The sequence below is a fragment of the Emydura macquarii genome, unplaced genomic scaffold (genome assembly GCF_026122565.2).
Source record: "Emydura macquarii macquarii isolate MOO-44397 ecotype Brisbane River unplaced genomic scaffold, CSIRO-AGI_Emac_v2 contig_1230, whole genome shotgun sequence".
Taxonomy (NCBI): Eukaryota; Metazoa; Chordata; order Testudines; family Chelidae; genus Emydura; species Emydura macquarii.
The window spans coordinates 3,515,214-3,538,425 of record NW_027131367.1 but is presented as its reverse complement, the minus strand read 5'-3'; the positions used below and the strand labels follow the sequence as shown (position 1 = coordinate 3,538,425).

The 23,212-nt window shown below is 47.9% G+C and overlaps 1 protein-coding gene across 2 annotated transcripts in view; it reads right to left on the bottom strand.

The window, feature by feature from the left end:
• SLC39A11 (solute carrier family 39 member 11) overlaps nt 1–23,212 on the bottom strand; it is a 221,063-nt gene that overhangs the window by 41,520 nt on the left and 156,331 nt on the right. For both annotated transcript variants that reach the window (XM_067547295.1, XM_067547296.1), the window contains exon 7: nt 20,435–20,504. In XM_067547295.1, coding sequence (XP_067403396.1) covers nt 20,435–20,504 — 70 coding nt within the window. The remainder of the gene's footprint in view (nt 1–20,434; nt 20,505–23,212) is intronic.

Here is a 23,212-nt window from a genome sequence, read left to right as displayed (position 1 = left end):
GACTGCCACACTTGATATGAATAAAAGGATTTGAATTTGCCACTAAGAGAGACAACGTTACTATGCAAAGGTGGATTCCAAGGGGAAACTGAGGCAGGTGTGTGCATTGTGCCCTGGTCTGCCGTATGAGGACACCCCAGACGGCAGTCACCCTATGACATGCAACAAGTATCCTACGTTTGACACTGGCTTGTGCCACATGAAACAACTCCCAATAGGCCATCTCACCGTGCAATACCACACTCTGCACTACCATGAGAAACATTTTTCCTTCCCGACTCCAGCTGGCGGTCAACTTTTGCCCTAAAGCAAGAGAGCTGGTAACCCTTATAACTTTATCCTTCATGTAATCTTTTTAAAAAATCTTTGTAAGCTATTTGCATCAATATCCTGTTGCAATCAGTTCCCCAGACCATACAGAGCTTGAGAAAGTATTTCATTTAATTATGTATATAAACTATATAGTCAACAGTTCCGCTAGTTTATTTATTTCCTGGTACTTCACAACCCTAATAAATACCAGCTGGTCTTTGTAATGTATTACAGTGAAGTTCAAGTTGTTTGCCTGTGTTACTGCTTGTCTGTGCCTTACCATAATGGCACAAAGAGTAGCCCCAGGGTACATATTTCACCATTATCTTCTTGGTGAAGAAATCTGCAAATAATTCATTTTGCTTCCTTCCAGTGTTTCTATTCTAACCATCACCTGAATAGGAACTAGCCCCAAATCAACTGAGAACTACAATACATGATCGGAACAAAGACATTACCACCTAGTGTTGGAGAAGAGGGAAGCAGCAACTGCACCATCAGTAAGTGTACCGCTCTCCCTATGATCCTTCTCCTCGCTCTATTTTTCTTTTTTTTTAAATCTTGCTTTTTCCATATTTGTGGAACATCCTGTCAAGTCATCTCCATGCCGCTTTTCTGATGGCCTGCAGGAAGCAAGCTTTTAGAGATGAATAAAGGAGCTGGATTTTAAAAAAAAAAAAAAAAAAAAAAGAAGAAGAAAAACACTTTTGCAAAAATGTTCATCAAAACACATTTTCTTCTTCTGGGCTGGAAATGATTTTGTTGAGGTTTTTTCCCCCACTTCCTTCCCCCACCCAGCTGTCATTATTGACTGTAAAATTCAGATTTAAACCATTGTATCTTAGAAGAAAAACTTAGATGAAAAGTTCTGACAAGCTTTAACCAATAAGGACCACAATGATAAATGCCGTAGGACATGCATGTAAAGATGGGAGAAGCCTGGTGATCCATAGGAGAAGATGATTCATTGGCAGAGAAAGAGGCAGCAAGCATTGGAAAAACAAGCCTTCTCAGGGAATGGTTGGATTTGGGAAGGGTTCCCCCAGGGGAACATTACACATAGTGGGAAGGGTTTCTCCAGGAGAGCGCCCGTGATGGGGGATGACGAGCACGGAGCCAAGGTGCTGACTCTGCTATGGAAGAGGTGTCTCTGCAGCGGAGAGAGAGGGGTAGCTGGGATGCCGACCGCTACCACCTCATCGCTTCCACAGCAGGTCTGGGGATAGGAGAATGCAGCCTCTCCCAAAAAGACCCCCTGGGGCAGAACCCAGAGGCGTTCACGCCCTCAAGCACGGCTTATTTCCCAAACAGGGGCTCCCGAAACGTTTCACTGAGAAGCAAAGCCTCTAGCTACTTATGGCGCGTGGCTTTGTGCATCTTCTCTTTTAATGCCTAGGGGTGCTTGGGGTTCCCTGGAGGGAGGGAGGCATGAGGCCATGAAGAAGGGGAAGAGGGTGGGGGGGCTAAGGCCCTGCACAGAGGTTGTGTAGGGCCGTCAGCTCTGGTCAAAATTAAAATCCAATGATGCATCTGAAGAAATTCTCTTTTTTTCTTTTTTAAATAGGCCCTGCCAATTACCCAGGGCCTGAAGAACGCTGCTGTGGTTGAAATCTTTTTTTGTTTTCTGGCACAAACTGTCCCTTGTGACTGGATTTAGCCTGGTGCTATGACAAAGGCTTCTTTCTTATGGAATTTAATAGCTACCATGCACCATGGAACTATGTGTAGGAATGGCCCTATTCACTTTCAGACGACATCCTTTGAAAAGGCCTATTTCAAACGAAAGCCAGCGTGCTTTTGCATTACAGGCGAGACTGGTAGGTTGCCTGACACTTCCCATTATAAGACCCTGTCCTCAGTGGCTTAACACTTTGCCAAATTTTAATTTGGGCAGAAATTTTCCACAGCAGGTATCTGCCTTTAGGCTGAATGGTTTTGAAGAGTTTCTGCCAAAATGGTCAGCCACTTCCAAAGATGAGGCTAAAGAAAAACATTGTTTGCCCATATTAAAAAATTATGCTGGCCTTGTATTTCAGAAACTCTAGCTCATTCATACTTTGGAACAGGGACTTCAAATTTAGCAGAGGGTGGAGGCTGGAGGGTTACCTCTGTGCCATCCCCATGAAAATCCACCCAGGACTGGCCAAGTTATAAAGCCTCTGAAACCCAGCCCAGCTCACAGTAGCCCAGAACTGCTGGTGCAGGGAAAGTCCTACTCAGTCTTTTGCGGCCCCAGGCTGATGTGTCTGTCTTTCTCGTAGAGGACAATAGGCCTGATAAATGGGAACCTTTCTAAATAAACTAGTTAACGTACATTGGACCATCCTAATATGAAAATGCCAGATTGACTGTTATCAGATTCCTTCCACCCTCTTCCTTAAGATCAGCCAGTTAAATGATTTAAGGTCAGATCGCATTCACTGGGAACACATTTCTTTTCAAGGATGGTGATGCTTTTCTTATTAACCCTTGACTTTCCATACCATTGTGGTTTGCATACAACCCCCCGCCCCTCGCCCCCCCACTAAATCTCTCCTGAGGGGCCAAATCAGATCTGACCTGCATTTCCCAACCCTTACCCAAACTGCTGGCACAACCCCATGCCTGGCTTCATGCCCACTCCACCATAATAAAAGACGTGAAGGCATCTGTGATTATCACCCAGGAATTTGACTTGAAGGTGAATTCCTCCCCCACAGGAAAAAATTGCCAGAAGCAGAAGCAGCCCTTGGGAAAATGCTGTGGTGTTTTTTGTTTTTGGGGGATGGGAGCATTCTATTAAGTGCTTTCGGCATGCTTAAAGTACACTAGGGCTTCACAAGGAAAGGAGGAAAACCATAATTGCATTCCTGTGTCCCTGCTTCATCCTCTCAGAAACAACAATACTGCCTACAAAGCGCCCGTGTCCCCCCTAAACAAAGTGGACGTTGTTGTGGAAGAACATGGGATCATGCCAAGACGCTTGTGCATCGCTAGGTTGTTGGGAGGGGAAGGACGGAGGGACCAGGATAAACAGTTCCTTGTGCTGATGCTCCAATGCAAGAGCCTCCAACCTTCAGCGGAGAGAAAGGTCCCCAAGGGATCTTCCCCTCCCCTTTCACTCACATGCTTCCATCCACACAGCAGTATGGTACAATGCCCCGGATGCCCCCTCCTCCAATTACCCAGACCCAAGGACGCAAACTAGCACGGGATTGGGGAGCACAGAGGGAAGCAGCAACTCAGGGGCACGCCCCTCTCCATGGCAGCATTGGGCGTGCCCAGGGCAGTGTTAATCCACCATCCCTCGTGCGGCCCAGGACAGGTCTGGAGATAGCAGCACTGCACTCTGGGGATGGTGCGGGGAAACTGAGTGCTAGGGGAGCAGGTAATCCGACAAGCGAGGCGTTAGAGGGAATGGGGGTGGGTTGATGGGTGTGCACACTGAGTGTGCACCTGCTTGTGTTCTCCCCCCACATTCTCCCCCATCAAATGACCTGATCTAAACCACTGAAGTCAATGGGCGTTTTTCCACAGACTCCAGTGGGCTTCAGCTCAGGCCCGCAGTGCTCCGCAAGAACTCGGCACATGTAACTCTGCACAGAGCTCTGCAAACACTGCTTGGCTGAGCTGGCGTCCAGAAGGTGTGTGTGATTCCCTTTGCGCATCGGCAGCACCAGCTGACACAGAGCCCCCCGTCGCACACCCCTTTTATCCAGCAAATCTACGCCTGTCCTTAACAAGGTCACCAACAGCCCCACTGATTCAGAACGCACCTCCAAGTCTCTGAAAACAAAAGTGAATGAACTTGATTTCCACTGACTGTCTCCTTTTGAGGCGACAGCCGGCCACTGCTGAGGAGAGAAAGGCAGGGTGTTCTCCATAATGTCCCGCAGGGAGATGTGATCTTAAAACGAAGGGGAAAGGGAGAGCGCCATGCATACACCAAATCAATCGTGCTCCGTGATGCTAGCTGGATAACAGAGCTGGCCACAATGAAGCTGCCTTGTAATTCACTGAAAAATTCACCACAATCAGCCCAGCATGTTAATTTCTATTACGAAAAATTAGCACTTTTTAAAAAGTGATAGAAACTCTCAACAACCTTCAGACTGGCCAGCTTAACCTGGGTTTTTTCTAGTGTGTCCGTCTTCCACCAGGTCTGCCTTAAAATATTCATTTTCCTTTCCTGGTACAGACCACAGATCCTTGGCAGGGGGCGACTCATCCTCCATCTCGAGCCATTGCCAAAAATTCCCACCCAGTTCAATAATGCAGGATCGGGTCATAAACAAATAAAACATATTCTGATTACTAACAATAAAACTAGAAAGGCTGTCACATGCCACCTTCATCCACCCACCCTCTCCCATCAGCCTGACAAAAGATATTCACTCTTCCAAGTGAAGTCTGCACAAGGAAGCATTTCTAGTCACCAACCTTGACTTAGCAAAAGTCAATATATTTTTACAGCAGCAGGTGACTTTAAGCCAAACATTAAATGAGCATGGGTTCATTTTTTTTTTTCGTCCTCTTGTCCCCTAAGAGAAAGACAGACAGATTTTAAACAGAGGAGAGGCACTGTGGTCTAGTGAATTGGGAATCAGGAGTCCTAGAATCTAATCCTGGCTCCACCACTGAGCTGCTATATGACCTTGGGCAAGTCACCGTTCCCCTCTGTGTCTCAGTTTCCCCTCCTGTCCTTTGTGTGTTGCGTCTACTTAAACTGGAAAGAGACGGGGGCAGGGGTTAATCTCTTCCAATGGGTTTGTACAACATTCAGCAGAATGTTTTACGCACTAATACAGCGTAATACAAATATTAATAATAATCATGAACATTAGTTTACAATAAACACAGTGCAGACTTTCAGGGAGTCACCATCATTTTCAGCCTTACAAAAAAATAAAAGGAGGTCGAGGTTCTATATTGTGTCCTGCTATCCTCTCACAGATAGACTGACCGGAGAGTGCTTTGGGCCCGATCCCAGAAACACTTCTGCATTTGGAATTTGAAGGCACTGCCCCGCAAGTAAAATTGCTCCACGTGTTATAGCCTGCAGGATCAGGCCTTTTATCAGCAAGTTCCCATGCTGCCTTCTTTAGCAGCCCTCGGCGAACGGCGAGTTAAGCACTACAACAAAAAGGAATGGACGGAAAAGCCGGACTGCACATTTCCCAGGAGGGACTTCTCTCCTTAACAAAGACGTCCTCTCTTTAAATCCAGCACCGGGAAGCCATCTATAAACTGCACCTGTGTTTTACAACCCTGCCGCATTCTGCGGCACTTTCCTCGGCTAATTGTGCTCCATGAGGTTTTACTGCCAAGACACGGCGGATTCGGTATCAAAGCCCTTGCTCCGCTTTCCCCCCGGGTGGGATGTCGGAGAGTGCAGGAATCCAGCCGGTTTTGATCGAAGCAGCGCCAACATCATATGGTTCCTTTTAATCAGCCACACGAGGTGGAGGGGTGGGGAGGCTGTGCGGGAAAGAAGTTGGGGGGGGGGGGTGGATCAACTCCTTTAAAGACATGGCTGCCCTTCTCTTTACCTTCCTGTCTGGAAGGCAGCCAGTGGCCAGCTCATACGTCTGCTAACATCTGGAGGGAACTTTCCTTGAGTTCCAGGGCTGCTGTGATCAATTGGCCCATTCAAGAAGCCCACTTTGGTTATTATCCGTCTGTGCATGTGCGTCCCATCCACCTTGCATGTGCAGCTAACAGCAGGGGAAAGGGTTGCTTTGCTGTGTGAAAGCGACTGGGAAGGGTTAGGTATTTCGGCTAGCTGGGTAGAAATCAGAGTTTCCCACAAACTTCCCCTCCCCCCCACAGCTACCCTTGGGGTGACAGGTCAGGGAGTAGGGAACAATAACACGGCCCCAAAATCTCTGTTGTTCAGAGCGCGACTGGGAGTGAGTCCTTTGGGAAAAGGGCAAGGGGAGGGGAGAAATAAATAAAACACTCAAAAGCAAAGGGAGTCAACTGGAAGCCAAATCAGCGCAAGTTCACATTAAACCAAAAGGTACCTCTCAGTGTCCAAAGCTCACATTGGGTAAAGGGGGCAGCAATGGGCTCCAAGATTCTGCCTTCAGTGCTGGTTGGATCCATGCGCAACTTCTGCTGGCCCTGGGAACAAAAAGCTGGGCCAGGTGCAGAGACTGAACGTTACTCTTCCGCACCGAGCAACAGCAGCATGACAGCAAAGAAGCTGCTTCCCCTCTTAACTCGTTTTTTACCAATGCCTCTTCCAAGCAGAGAGAGCCCCACACGCTGATGAGTTCAGGCTACTGGAAGACAGGCTGTTAGATATGCAGCAATTTAGTGTCTGACTTGTACAAGTTGGGGTTAATATTGTAGCTCTCTTCGCCTCTCAAATTTAGCTCTGGTGAAGGGTGCAGCTCTGGGGACTAACGGCAGATAAATCACCTCTAGTGGTATGTGGAAGTCTTGATCGGAGATGTTATTTCGGACTCCATTGTTTGCGTGTGTTCTTTGCTAATGTCCATCTCTAGCTATCTATAAAACTGTCTAATAGGAATGGGGCTGAGTCCCACCAACTTTTCTCAGTAGGCCCTGGCCACACTGGAAGAAACTTGAAGAACATTCAGGCAAAGACAATATTTCCTTAGGCCAAACTGTGCTCTGACTCCTTGCAGAGACTGCCAAGGAACTGCTGGTTGGTAACTGCTTTTGGCCACCGTGTGCCTGGCCTGAATTTCAACCAAGGACCCAGAAGTGAAGAGGAGGTGATAGGGGAGCGGGGCTAGAGAGAATGGGGATGGACTGGAAGGTATGCACAGCGAATATCATCAAAACGGTTGAATTCTGACTAGCGCATCTCCTTGCTGCTTCAGAGCTTTGAAGTCCTCCTGGAGAACACAGTGTCACAGCAGGTATTTGAGCTAGTGCAGAGCAGGGCTGCACTGCCTCTTTCGGATGAAAGGGGACGGGAGATCAAGAAAGCTTCAGTACAGGGAAGATGGAGCTCAGAACTGACGGCCTGATCCAAAGTTCTCTGAAGTCAATGGAAAGATTCCCATTGCCTTTAGCAGGATTTGGATCAGACCCTCAGGGTGAAATCCTGGTTCCATTAAAATTAAGGAGAGCTTTGCCTTGACTTCAGTGTGGCGCAGGCTTCTGACGGTGGCCAGGGTCAGATACTTCAGAGGGAATGAACAGAACAGGGCAATTATCGAGTGACCCATCCCGTCATCCAGCCCCCGCTTTGGGCAGTCAGAGGTTTAGGGACACCCAGAGCAGGGGGTTGCATCCCTGACCATCTTAGCTAATAGCCATTGATGGACCTTTCCTTCATGAACTTATCTCATTCTTTTTTGAACCCAGTTATACTTTCGGCCTTCACAATTTGGCAACAAATTCCACAGGTTGACTGTGCTGCGTGAAGAAGTACTTCCTTATGTTTGCTTTAAACCTACTGCCTATTCATTTCATTGGGTGACCCCTGGTTAGTGTGTTCTGTGAAATAACACTTCCCTATTGACTTTCTCCACACCATTCATGATTTTATAGACCTCTATCATATCCTCCCTTAGTCATCTCTTTTCAAAGCTGGAAGTCCCAGTCTTTTTAATCTCTCCTCCTCGCATGCTATATTCTTATTATTCAAGCATGGAATTTCTATCCATAAAGATTCGGTGGTACACTTTGGGTCATTTAAGACTTTTATGCTCTATGCCTTGTGTCACATATAGTCTGAACATTGGGTGGCAGCAGAGACACACAAAAACACAAGCAAATTTGCTCTGCAAGTCTAAGGCGAGAACAGCCTTTCTTCATGTTCATTTAACTGACTGAAGAGCACAGAAGGCAGATGAGGAAATTTCAACAAGCTTAAAATTAAGCTGGCTCTGCTGACCTTCTATGGAACAAGACCACAGCCTCAGGAGAGCCTGCTGGAAATGCCAGCGGTGAAGAGAACCCATTGCAAAGCATCGGGGGGAGGGGTTAAAAAGAGGACGATGCTTCCAAACTTTGGAATTGTTTTCCTTTTTGCCAATACTTCTGGGCACTTCAGTCTCCATCTATCATTGGGTCAATCTATTCCTCTGCATGTTGTCATGGATGTTTGGCCAGAATCAGTCACATTTCTCTAGCAGCCTGGGTGGCCAAGTGCTTTTGAAACTACAGACTTAATCCTGCATTTGGATCCACTAGTGCAGGACCAGGGGGCAGAGAGAAATATGACTCATGGAAGTGGTCATCTGCCTCTACGGCGCAGAGGGGAAGCCAGGCGGGCAACTGGGACACAGCACAGGCTAGAAAAAAGAGAAACTTTCAAGTCAAGGGCATTAGGGCAATACCGCTACAGTTAGAGAAAACGCCACGGGAACTCAAAGGGCTACTTGGAATGAAAGGGAACTTGGTGCATAAGGTCTCAGCCACACGTGCCAGACACTGCCTGGAACTCACTGCATGGACTGAAAAGGATGAAGAGCTGAAGTGACTCTCCTGGGATTTGAACCCAGGTTCCATAGAGTCCAGGCATTTTCATTTCATGCCCGCACCATTGAACCACACCCACTGATGTAAGTTACATTCTCACTTGAAGATGGCACACAAGAGAGGATCAGGCTCATGAGTGAACCAGTTCCAGGGCCCTCACCTCTCCTATAAGACCATCTGTATGAAAGGGGAAATCTGATCATTTGTCTGATATGTTCTTATAGCTGATGTTTTACCTAGCAGCATTTCCCCCCCAAAAAATCTGTGAACAGAATTGACTGAGTTAAGCCATTCTTTGAAACATAAAAGTCCACGCTCTTTCCAACACTGCATGTTTAAGTGCAATTAATTTTTTTTCTTATTAAAGATAATGTTTAAAGAAATGATCAGGTACAGAGTTTAAACAAAAGAGTTTCTGGACATCCGGGCATAATGTACAGATCATCATCAGGTACAGAGTTTGGTTGGAAGTCGGAGAGTAGAAGGAAAGCATAATTTGCGGTATCCCAGATGGAGGGTAATAGGTTTGACGATTTAAAATACAAGCATTTGGGTAAGAGGGTACGTATCAATGAGCTTCTTCAGGTTGATCTAGCCGGCCTGCTGCTTCTCAAGTTCTGGGGTAAAATTTCCAAAGGTATTACCTACTGTTCACAAGGCAGCAAGTACCCTATGTTATTTTAGACAAGGCAACAAGATCAGTACGTTCAGTTAAACAGAAAAGAATGAGTAGGAAATCTAAATGGAACTGCTAATTTTTCCACTTTTAAAAAGCAGCTGTGCATGAAAGAGACAATTCCGCAGCCGGCACTGATGGTTTCATTAAGGGAACCTGGTATTAAGATGAATGGAAAGCAGAGACAGGTGAAGAAATGAGATGAGAAGAGAGAAACCCCAGCATGCCTGCTCTTCACCTCTCCTCCCCTTGACACTGAAATCTGCATGTCATGTTCACTTACCGACATGATCCGGAACAAGTCACTGAGACTGCTCAGATAACTAAGGGGTTGCCAAAGCCACTCTTTACCCAGAGACCATTACTGCTTGCAGGACAGCCTCCGAACTGGTACCAGTATAACATGGCCTACAGTACTCAGAGTAAATAAAGCCTATTTGGTTTCCCCTTACACAATACTTCCACTTCAAAAGTCTCTTTCCTCTAGCTCTCAAAGGGCTTTACAAACACACAGCAAGTCTCACAGCCCCACTGTGAAACAGATCGCGATGGTCAACCACATGTTACACTGTGAGCCTCCAGCAAAACGGGAAATGGGACCCAGGAAACCTGACGGAGAGACCCAGGCTTTAAACACATCCAACTTTGCAAAAAAGCTACTTGTAGCTGGACTGAGCCCAAGGAGTAAGTGATTAAACATCAGCACGTCTTGCAGAAACCAACACACACACCAGGAGCGATTGTGAACATCTGTTCTGCTTCTCAACGGCGTTCCACACGGGGGCGCCGCAATCATTGTGTCACTGGGAAGCCATCCCGCAGGGGACGTTTATTTGCCTAACGCCTCGTGTGGGCTCGCTTCCCCTGCGGGAGCAAAACAAAGGATACGTGACAGCGCCAGGGTTTGCGCTCAATTTTATCAGCAGCAGGAATCAATGCAGAGGAAGGGAATATGCCAGCCGGAGACAACATGATAAAAGCCAGGTCCGATCCCACAGACGGGCACGAATTATTCAACCTGAAGGGAAGCTGGTGTGCAAGCTCCCGTCTCTTGCTACAGGCAGCGGTTCCCTTTCAAGCACATTCCTCACTCTTTGGTCCCTCTTGCGATGGGATCACATACTGCTCTGGGATCCAGAAGAGACACAGAGCAAGTGAAAGTGTGTGTTTGTTTTTCCAGTAGCAAATGAGTTCGGTACCAATTCCAGTTGCTGGGTCAAGACTCTTAGGGCCTGTCTAAGTGAACAGTTAGCACACAGCACACTGGGGCGTAAATCCACAACCCGCTAGGGTGCCGGGCACTAAGCGTCCGGTGTGAACCCTGCCACTCTGCGTTGCAAGATCCCTAATGCGCTTTGAGCTACTCCCCTTTGAAACGGGAACTTTTACCGGGCGGCGGCAGGGTCCGCACCGACGGCGAGCGCGCGACACGCTAATGCCCTTCAGAGTCACATGCCAGCTTGCCCCTCGCCCACTGTTCATTTACACACGCCCTGAGGGTGCAGGAGAGGAAAGATGGTCTTGTGGTTAAGGCACAGTCCTGGGAAACGGGAGACATGGGCTCAAGCGCCAGCTTGACCATGTACTCCCTGTGTGACTTCGGACTACTCGTCAGGCCTGGTTTTCAGCATTGCTGTGTGCCTGTTGCCCTCACCTGTAGTGGAGGGTGTTGAAATCCTATCCTTAATCTCTCTGTGCCTCAGTCCCCCCCATCTTTCCAGGGTGGATACCAGCCTGTTTGGGAAGATAAATCCCTTAGTGCAAATAGCTGCACACATAGATACCACCAGGCCAGGATAATTCAAGCAGACCTGGGAGACCACCTAGAGGGGAGAGACGGCTCTCCAAAGACCCATCCACCCCTGGCCCTTCCAACAACCCTGCATTTCCATTTTGGCTGGTGAAAGATTAACTCATCGTGGACCTCCGTAGAGAGGGTAGATCTTTACTACCCTGGTGGCTAATTAAATTGATCACTCTAAGACCTGAACCCCGAGAGCGGGTGGGAGAACCGAATGGAGACTTAGAAACAGGTGATCCCGACCTTTTGAGATGGCACAGCATGGAGCATGAGACCCAAAAATATCCTCTTGGCTTGTGCTGGTTTTTTCCCATTGCTCCCCTCAGAGAGCTCATTTCATTTGATTTTTTTCACCGCTATGAAAGGCCACGTGGAGGCTGGGGAGGAATCTGAGAATTATTCTCCCCACCCAGAGCTCCTATGTACAATGCTATCCCAGGGAGAGTCGTCTGCCCTCCTCCCAACACACTGCCGAAAGGGCCAGCCAGACAACTGCAGTGCTAATTAACAGGCTGTGCTCCTGCCTCCACAGGCTGCCTGCAGAGGCTCTATGCAGCAGGCAAGCTCGTAATATATCTGTTGACAGCACTTCCCTTAATTCAGATGATTAACAGATTCAGTTTCACCCATTCCTGATCTGAAGGATGCTTAATTTTTGACCACACTGCAATCCTACGGGAACAGTTCAGTGAGGTTCTTCATGGCTATATGAGAAAAAGAAAATGACCCTGAGACAGATATTTGGCCAGATGTATCCAAGGAATTTAAAAAAAAAAAAGGGAGGGGGAGACGGTATTTTAATTCGTCCTTTCCTCTAATTTAAATGAACGAACACATTTCTGTAGACACACCAGTTTATACTAAGGGTACGAGAGATCTCACAAGCGAAGCAGGGTTGGGTTGGAGTCTGCCAAGCAAAGCCTGCGACCTGCAGCATTAATGATTCAACAGGTAGCGCTCTTTCCTACGAGTCACAACTGACTGAAAGACAGAGTCTGGTGGTAGTGGGGATGACACTGCTCGATACGTGGAGCTTCTGTTCTTTGGGGTTTACCAATTTCCTTTTTCAGGGTGTATTTTCAGCAATGGTTGAGTTGCATGTAGATATCCAAAAATCAGGGCCTTCCAGGGCTCTCTCTCTGGATATTGTCATGAGTCATCTCTTTGTAATGTTTCCCCCTACGCCTTAACGTAGTACTGTTTAAACAGCCCTACGTTAACGCGCACTAGGGAACCTTTAGTGAGCACCAGCAGCAGCTACACAGAACAATTAATGTGCAACACGCTAGTACGCTTTAGAAACAACACCCCATGGGCCACATTACTTCCATGTGTAGACAAACCCTTAGATACATGCAATCATTTTTGGTGTTTTTCCCGTATTTATCCAATAAACACCTATTTCTCTCTCTCTCTCCTCTCCCCCTCCCCTCAGTAGCAGGGGTATTTTATCAGTGTTTATCACTTAAAACCTAAAATCAGAAGAAGCCTTATGGATATGCCACATGACCCAGGTCCTCCTAATCTGTGATCCAAGATCCCGTAGCATTATGCCAAGTTCCAAATCAGTCACTCTAAAGCATCTCTCTGGTGGATAAAATATGTGTCCCTTCCTAATATACTACTGAGCAGTGCGGTCATGAGCTATTGAACGGTTGCTGCCTTCTACATCAAAGGTGCTAGCCCTTCAGTACTACCTGGAGAACGCCCCTGTGCTCATGGCTTAGAGAGATTCTGCATTGCACAGGCACTACACAAAATTTAAGATTATGATGAAGTACGAAGGCAGTTCTAGCAGAAGTTACCATGCTTCTTCAACCCCGATCGGTCTGTTATCCCCCAGTATACTGACCACTCTGAAGTACAAGTAGATCCACCATTTGAGCTAAAAGGGACTCCCTATATCTATCTTCATCCTGACAGAAGAATGTCTCATCTTTGGCTGTTTCCACTGATGACCAGACTACTCCCACACCTGGCCAGCTGTTCCACTGCCCCATCTGTTGCAAGAATCGTATAGATGGCAGTAGTTCAAGAAGATCGTTTCTTGCCTAGCTGCCTTTGTTAGTTAACCCACCTTTGTTAGTTAACCATTTGCTCTGTCTCTCTGTGTCCGTGGTGGCTGGTAAGAGAGCAGCACTGTTCCTCTCCTCAACATGCAGCAATGACTGAAAACTGAACTCTTGGCCTCTCCATACGCACTCCAGGATGAACAACTAGATCACGCCACGTCTTACTCTATCTGCAGTGACATTGTTCAATAGATTGATGGTGATTAAGTTATTTTCCCTTCTCTTCTGCAGCCTGTTAAATTTGCATTGATATTCTTCATGGACCAGATTCCAGCTTTCATCTAACATGATTAATGCTGCTTTAAATACAGAGAAAGAACCAGCTGCTTCTGGCTTCTTCGCTTTTACTAAGCAGTCTCTGAAGAAAAAAGCCCCTTTGTTAGCACATCTCAGGAGTCTCTGTAGCCTTTATGAGGAGCCATTGAAGGTGGAGGGAGAGGAGGTTTCTATAAACCAGCACATTGCATTTTTATCTCGGATCCAAATTTCTTCCATGCCTAGAGTTGCACATTCAGACCCATACTGCTCCGTTATCTGTAACTCTCAGTCCTTGGAGAAACATTCGGAGTTGACTCTGACCATGGCGCTAGGGTATGTATGTATGCAACACACATGTCCTGTAAGGAAGCTTCTCTTGCATTTAAAGTTTTGATTCCATCTGAGGTGGGCCTGGCCTCTTTCGAGGGTCCGAGGACATGCCGCCCATATCCAGCCGAAAGAGGGACTTGGGCTGTTCTGAAAGCCACGTCCAGCTCCAGTCCTTGAACTCCCTCTAAAAATTTGGGAACAATAAGGCCGCTGTGTAGCAACATCTCTTTGATCCAGGATACAGAAAAGCTTTGAGACTTATTTCACAGGCTGAATATGCTGCATATACCCCAAGCCACTTAAATTAACAGGTGTGTCTATGAATGAGAGGCAGGGGGCACTGCTTAGCGTTCGTTAGTCCCTGCTATAAAATTCAAACGTGGAAGCAGAAAGGTTTGATGAGGATTTACTTTATGCCTTGAGGGAGGTCTGAATTTGACTCATTTCCCTGCCTTTCGCTTCCCAGGCATATAGGGGCTAGGCGCACGTCAGAAGTGAGGTTTATACGGTGGTGCTGTATACCACTGTGGAGGGCATCTGGGATTGGCAGGGCTTGGGAGTATTTTGGACACACTGGACAGGTCTTCGCTGCAGAGCCAACTCGAGTTATCGACACGCGACTCACTCCTCTCGAGGTAGCCTGGCACCGGCGAAGGCAGACACACAGCCAATAACACGCGAGATGCTGTGTCCACACTTGTGCTGCATGTGTGTCACTAAGACTTCTGGGGGCATATCCCATGGTCCTTAGCACCGCAGTGAAAGCTGAGCGGCTCGATGACTCTTTCCCAGTGAATTGTGGGAGCTCTTGTCTGTCTGTCCTTTCTGGGCACATGGGAGTAGGGGGGAATTGTGGGAAGGCATTAAAGCACCGGTCAAATGGAACTAGCCGGCGTCCACACTGCAGCAGGGCTGTGTGAGCAGCTGAGTTGAGCTCATTCGAGCTGTAGCGTATACTCCCCGACGGACCAGCCAATCGGAGTTAAAAGCACAACCACACTCAAGTGAAGGGTGTTTGTGTGTCAGCAAGGACTTGAGCTCTGCAGTGAAGTCATACCCGAAGACAAGCTGAGTATGTCCAGACCCCAGGATATGTGCAACAGAGTGACTCGCCCCACAGCAAAAAGCGATCTCTCTGGCTAGGAGCATGGCAGTTGCGAAGAGGGACTTTGCAGAGTCAGAGGGTGTAATGGGAGGAGAGGAGAATGGATTGGGACAGGCAAGAATATATCACCCCCCCCACACCAGATTTACCGCTAGCAACAGGCCATTAGCAGTGGTCCCAGCTTAGAACAGCATGAGGACACTATGCCGTGCATAGAAAATGAAGTAAAATGAGCCCTAGTTCACTGGTAATCGCCATTGTGTTCGTACTTCTCAGTAACAGGACTGAAATATTCATGCTATGACACCCGAGAGAATAGGTTGGGTTGTCTGGTGCGTAAACTCTCACTCTTCTGACTGACGACGCCAAGGGACCAGATGGGCAGTTCATTTTTCATGGTCAGAACAAGCTTTCAAAAAGGCAGACGCACCAGCTCTGGACTTTCAGCCTAAAGGGGCTATTGAAAAATGAGCGATGTGTTGGGCGCAGGTCAGGGCTGGGGCTGGTAGAGACTCCCTGTGCTAGTCTGGGGGGTGGAGGCCAGAGGGGGTTGGGACCTGGGTTGGTAGAGGAGGCCGGGTTTGCATTAGGGTAGAGGCTGATAGGAGCTCCCCAAGGGAGGGTCAGGTTTGGGGGTGGAGCCCTTTTGGTCTCCAAGGCAGGTTAGGATTGATGGCAGATTTTGCACCTGAGGAAGACCTAATGTTAATGGGCCAGGGATGGGGGCTGGAGATTCCAGGCTGGCTCTGGAAGGGTTGGGGTGGACTCTTGGGCAGACCACACTGGCTCTTCAGGCTGGATCATGGGCCTAGCCTAACCTTGGGGCTGGGGCTAGAACCGGCTGTAATACTGTGACGCTCCCCTCTGCAATCCCGACTGGTATGTCGCTGTGTCACCCCAATCGCTCCACTCCTGGGGCCGTCCTGCACTTGCCTCACTCGTTGGCATTTTTATGTTTTCCTGTGCTCATTTCCCTCACCCGAAATACCGCTGTGTCACCCCAATCCCTCACTCCTAGAACCCGACTACCACTTGTTCCGCTGTGTGAACGCCCCACTCCTGGGTCAGCTCACGCCCAGCCTCCTGCAAGCCAGTTAGTGAGTGAGCCTCTTGGCCAGCCACTCATGGGATTATGCAATTGTGTGACCCTCCCCCCCCAGCTAATATCCCCAGTCCCAGATGCAACCTTAGGAACTGCCATCTTCCAGAGTTCAGTGCTGCCCACTGGACTCTGCAAGCTCGTTGGTTGGTCAATTTATCAAAGAAATTGATATACACCAGCTTTGTCACTCTAAACGAAATCTCTACACACACCCAAACCACATGCACTGCTCTAGATAAAACAAACAATTAAGTCTATTAAGTACAGAAAGATTTTAAGTGATTATAAGCCAGAAGAATATAAATCAGACTTGATCAGGAAGAAATAAAAGCAAATCGCATTCTAAACTAACGAAAGTCCTGTAGCACCTTAAAGACTAACAAATTTCTGCGGGCATAAGCTTTCGTGGGCTGCAACCCACTTCGTCAGATGCATGAAGTGGAAATCACAGATAGGAAGTATATATATATAGACATCCAAGGGTATGAAACAACAGTCTTTAAGGTGCTCCAGGACTCTCGTTGTTTTCGCTGTACACAGACTAACACGGCCACCCCTCTGATTCTAAACTAAGCTCAACGCTTTAAAGCCTTACAGACTTTAGTCGGTTCTCACCACAGGCTGGATAGAGGCCAGGTTCGAGATTCACATTTGTTACCTGGCCGCTCCGCCTACTGCTGCTGCAATCTGCCACTCCTAGCACCATCGCTTCCCACGGGTCCACATGATGCTGTGACTCAAGATGGAGCTGCAGCTGCGACGTGCATGGACGTGATTTACCAACGAGGCACAAAGTCGCCCTACTCCAGGGCTGAGCCAGACCCAGTCAGCCCTTCCTGCTTCTAGTGTTCTTGTCTGTTTACCCCTGTTCTTTAGCCAGTGTGTACAATCAGCTCTGGAGGCCCAGCTCTGGCCAACTGCAACAGGCTCCATTGATGTTTACAATGAATATTTTGAGTAGGATTGCTTCTACTTCCCTCATTTGGTAAGGTTAGGCAACACGCAGTTTGGAAATACAGATAAAGTCTCTCAAAGCCCTTTGGCAGATGAGCAGGGCAGAAAATTAATGCCTCGAACTCGGTTCTGCAGCCCTACCTTCAACTCCAGTCTTTAGTCCTGGGTTTTATCCCCATCCCTGGGGAACAGTGGGTCCAAAGCACAAAACTGCCACTCGCTATGCAACAACCAAACCAAGTAGCAGCCGCTGCTCAGCTCTGAACAGGAATAATGGGATTTTACATAAAAGGACTCGGCTATATTGGCACAGCTCTGTGGAAGCCCGAGAACCGACAAGCGTTACTGCATGTAAGGATCAGGGTCTATTGGCAGAGTTGTGTGGAAGCCCAGGAGTGGACGACAAAAGAGACGGGAGGGTAGGATTGAGAAACATCATCACGGCTCCCAGTTGAAGAGAAGTTTTGTGATAGAGGGTTATACAATTTTCTCTATCTAAATATCACTTAAGCAGGTTGCCTGGCAGATGACGGTTCATGAAAGGAGGAGAGACAGCACTGAACTCCTGCAGGAAGTGGTAGAAATGAAGTGGTAGAAATGAATGGTGTAAGCCTGGGGTTAGTAGAACTCGAGGTAGCAGACCCTGGGTTTGTTAACCTAGGGATTTAGCATCTATACTCATCTGTAACCCCAGGTTAGGAACTGTTGAACCCCGGGTCCCACCCTGGGGCTCCAGCATCTACATTGCATTACACAGGCCTGAGTTCAGCCACTCATATCCCAGACTCCCTAGCGCCCTCCCAAAATGTGGCTGCGCTCGCCCTTTGTTCACGGTGCAGCTGGGGAGAACTTGACTGCCCAGAGGACAAAGAAAGTCAGCCCATGGCGCAGGGGGATACTTCTGGTGAGCTCCCAGAGCGACACTTCAAAGCAATAGGGCTTGAACCCTGGGTCCTGGCTTGGCTCAGGCTCGGACGCTCCACCTCTCTGGAATCCTGGGGGCGAGGGTATGTCTACACAGAAGCAAGCCTCAAAACCAGATCAACTGACTCAGGCTCACACTACCAAAAATAGCTGCAGAGAGGTTCCTACTTGGGCTGGCAGTTGTGGTCTGAAACCCAGGGAAGGAGTTAGGTCTCAGAGCCCTAGCTGCAGCCCACGTGGGAATGTCTACACGACTGTTTTTAGCACCGTAGCGTGAGCTCCAGGAGGCCACGTCTGTAGACTTGGGCTCTGAAACTCACGACTGTGGTTTTTTGTGGGGTTTTTTTGGTGCAGTGTAGACATGCCCTTAAAGAGAAAGATGTGTCCTCTCCTATTCCTTGCTTGCTGCAAGCTGGAAATCTCTCCGTTAGCCGTTGCGAGTAGTTTGTGTTACTTTGACCCTGCTTTGGAATCTCTTATGTTAACATAGCCAGGCCTGAGGAGAAGGACCTGAACTAGGCCAGGATTTACACTGCTGTTTCAGTCCCCAGCTGGTGTATCTGCCTACGGCTCTACAGCCTTATCTACACATTTTAGACTTTCTTCCTCCCTTCAAAATTTCCCACAGGTGCAATTCTACCAATAAGAGCACGGATGCCGATAGGGTGCTGGGGTTTTCTACCTTGCCCCGGAGACCTGCCCTGAGCAGGCAGCAGTGATAGGAATCTTCAAGATGACAAGTGGACAAGGCCTGAGCAGCACGCAGCCCAGAGGGTAGAATGCTCATGTGTAAATTAATCCGTTGCCACCCTAAATCCTTGCTTCCCCCGCCCCCCAGCACGGCCTGCTCTTCGGGGGAGCGAATTTCCTGAACAGCAGGCTAGCGAGACTGACTGAAGGCTCGTCCTAGGCTAGCTGCTGAACGGTTTTGACATGTCTGAAGCAGAGAAGACTACAGAAAGACTCCCCCATCCAGGTCCCAAATGCAATAGAGCGACGCCCACACACGCTCGCTCCAACCTCCCTTCAATCCATTTTGTTAATGACTCTGAAGTCACCAGCTACTCCATCCCCGCCTGGCAGGGCGTCAGGAGAGGAAAGCAGGATGCAGGTCCCAGGGACAGCTGATGCATTCATTTCTGACTAACCCCTGGGGAAAGGCACCCAGGGTAGGAGGCACCTTAAGAATTTCAGCCACGTCAAATCAAACTCCTCCGTACTGGAGACATGCTGACGAGGGCTTGGAGGAAATTAGAGGCAGCTAAATGATATTATTAAACAAAGGGCAGAGGGAAAAGCTGGCGCCGCTTAGAAGATCAATGCTCCTCTCCAACTGAGATGCACACAGCTTTCCTATTCCTCTCTGACATTAATCATTAACACGCCCAAAGAAAGCAGCAGCTGCTGGGGGCGAGGAGTGCTGCTCTCTGAAATTATTCCATGGCTGAGCATCATTCTGGCAAACATCAGAGTCACTCAAGTGCTTGTTTATTGGGCATTAGCGCATCACTTTAGCAACTCCTCCTCTTCAGGTCCGTGCACCGGAGAGACGTCTGTTCTTTAAAACCCTTCTCTGATTCTGTTTTTCTGTGCTCAAACAACACTACAAAAATAGGCCATGTGTTTAAAATGACCTGACTATGGCTACTGGAAAGTCTGGGCCCAGGTCACGCTAGAATCACTGTCACAACAGAGCAGCGTCTCTGCATGAACCTGGGGTTCCATTTCCTGCTGGCTCAGCCAGAGTAGCACAGCACAGATGACACCTGCCCTGCACGGATCTCTGTGAGGACCCAGTCCTGTAAGCTTCAGAGTATTCTCAGGTTGACAAGCACCTTAAGTGAGGCCTGAAGCTACACAGAGGAGCAGCAACAACCAACAGTACCATAAGGTATATTTACACGGCAGTTAAACACTCGTGGCTGGTCCGGGTCAGCTGACTCCGACTCGTGGGGCTTGGGCTACAGGGCTGTAAAAGTCCAGGGTACACATTTGGGCACCAGGACCCTCCTCACTCGCAGGGTCCCAACACCTCCGGCTTCTGCCCAAGCCCAATTGCCTACGTGCTATTTTATAAGTCTGAATCTGAGTCAACTGACATGGGCAGGTATTAAACTGCAGTGTAGCCATACTCTGAAACAGGCAAATACGCTTCCGTTTCACTGTCACCTTTTATCGATCCCTTCTGCTCCATTGGTCTGCCGAGTGAAGCAGGCGTGGAAAGCACTTTCAGAGAGTGGGCATCGCCAACAGAAACTTTTCAACGGCAGCCAAAAGAAAAGTCCAACAGCAGTACGAATTTCTGCTGCTTTCCTGACTCATTTAAACTAACCCAAACTTATATCTCCAATTCCACGGTAAAGCTTCACACAGCACACAGAGATCAAGAATAACATTTCTGAGAGACAAGAGTGCACATAAAGCTTTAAATGTCCAGATCAGACACGCACACGGAGCTTACCTGGCGCTTTCAAAGGTTGCAGATGCGGACTTCCCGATAGCCCCAAATCCAACTCCAACAGCTAGACCCTCTGAGAGAAAAAGAGAAAAACAAACATAAGGAACTCACATCAGTCAAACAGCGAGACAGAGCAAGTCTCTTCCTCTGCTAGACTAGATCATCACAATGGTCCCTTCTGGCCTATAATCTATGAATGTGCTGCAATCTGCTCAAAGGGGACAGATTTGAGTCAATTCAAGACCAGGGACGTGGATTGATCTTCCAGCTTATCTCCCCTAATTCTTCAAATGGCTGTTAAACCCAAGTCATTTATCTTCCTTTGTAACTTTCAGATGAGGCGCTCAGATTCTGCCACAGAAATGTAAATCAATCAGTCAGCTCCCGGTGGAGAAAGCCTCTCGGAGGCTTTACAAACAGCACACCCCCTCCTCCTCATAAATATAAGCCGACAAATGCCATCTATACCTACACACTGGCCCCGTCCACTGTTCCACACTCCAAGTCCAAAACATTACAATTTATCATAGTGTTGTTACAAGAGCTTTGGGCACTTTCTGTAAAACAGTGTCAGATTTTACACGCTCGCTCTCACACATGCATGCATGGAACAAAGCCCTGTGGCAAATCATGGGCAAAAACATGCTAGCAGTGTTGAGCGAATTTCCTTATGCGTTACCGATGGCTCAAACAGACTTGTTTGCTTAAGTAGTAGCACAGAAGTCTACGGTAACCTCAGCTTCGGTTACCTTGTTCCATCCTAACATATTGTGTCTACAACACAGCAACGCAGAGACCAGAGAAATATTCGCCATGTGGTTGACTGACAGATTACAGGAACGCACGAATTCTCAACTCTCTGCTAGGAGCCCTTCTAGCAGGTGCAGTTTCTTTCCTACAGGAGTCTAAGTCACAGAGCTGTCTAATTACATTGTCCGCACAGTCTAACCGAGGACGGTTGTTAGATCTTCAGGCAGGTGCAGGAGAACTGCAATTTGACTTTCGTTCCATCCTCAGAAGTGATCCTTGCAGCACCACCTGGATAATTAGCCTATTCTTCTCAGTTCACTTCCTGCCTTTTCTATTTTCTTCACAAACTCTCCTCAACAGCCCCCGCCCCCCCAACAATTCTTTTTGTCCTTTCAAATAGTCTCTACCAGTTCAGAGCAATGTGAATTTTTTTGTCTCCTTACAGTTCACTTTTTTTCTTTTAAGAGCCAGTCTACCATCGTGCCTCCCCAAGCGGCAGACAGAAAACCAAAAATAAAACTGGTACGTATGGCACGGACTGCTCGTATAATTTGACACCGGAGTAAAAGAGGCTCTTTAACAACTCATGACAGAGACAACATGGCTGACTTCTACAGTGCTGCATGTTGGTGCGACAGCCAAGATGGCAGAACTTCGGGTACAGTTCGGATAAGCTGCCAACAGCGTGGACACTTCTCTGAAACTTAACTGAACTTTGAGTGTCTGCCAATTACCGCTCAACATCTCAGAAGAGCAAGGTCCTTCACCACTTCTGTGGTCTTTCACATTTCCAGTCAGCTGGAAACACGCAGCAAGAACGGCCCTCTCCCAGATTTGAGCATTTCCCTTTCACCTGCCCCGCCCCCTCCATGCAGAAAATGCAAAAACTGAAATAGAGGTCTTGGGACCGCTAAAAGCTTTGGTTTGAATTTTGGGCAAAGGTTTAGGATAGGGTCAGAGAACCCCAAACCAGTCAGCTCAGCCCAACCCTAAGGCTACAGAATTATAAATCTTTAAGTGTTCATTGATGAATACTACTATTGTATGGTAATTCCACTGAGTAAAATGGAGTTCCTGCAACCTGACTAACCGAACAGGCATATTAAAATACCAAAGCCAGACAGTTAGTGCATTTGTGCTGCCTGCACCATGTGTGTCAGAAGATCCCCCCTGGAATACATGCACACAACAGGAGATGCGAACAGAGAGCTGAGAGAATGCTGCTACTTCCAAATAGTTTGCACCTGCAGATGATGAAGGGCTTAGTACATCCTTGTTTCACATTCAAACAGCAAGGTGGATGGCTCAGCAAAACATTTGGGGTTTTCCATTTTAAGCACAATAAATGGCTATGAGCTGCATCCTTGAATGAAGCCATTGAGATGCCTGTAGGGCTGGTGTTTCTCTTCTGTTCCCCTTCACAGCTCAGAAGGATATCTCCCTGAGGGCAGAACTCAAGTGGACAAAGTGCTGATGTGATTAAATTATGGAAAGAGTCTACACACTGGATAAGAAAAATACAACAATAATCACGCTCTGAAGTAGGAGTCAAAAGAGGTAAAAGAAACTCGCTGGTGAAATTAGTGGAAGAGAAGCTCAAATTGCACATATCCAGGAAACACAAATAATGGGGAATTAAGACCAACAGATGGTGCATGAGGAACTGCTCGCTGGGTGGAGAAGCAGCAAAGTGACGCCGGAAACTGTAATGTAGACCAGGTGCTTTACCAGGTGTAAAATTAGGAAGGTAATGAAGACCAGAAATCGGCAGTAGCCACAGGCTAATTCCACTCACAGCCAAGTGAAGAGAGAATCTGAAAGTCATGGTGGGCCAGATTACCCTCCCACCCCCAACACACACAGGGTCAGAGCCCTGAATAATCCACCCCCCGCTTCCTAATCTCTGCCTGTCGGTTCTGGATGCAAATAGTTTGGGAAGCCTCTGAACATATATAATGACCCACACATGCACCCACACACACATGGTGCACACACACACAGAGCTCAGGGTTTATTTAAAACATTGGAAAA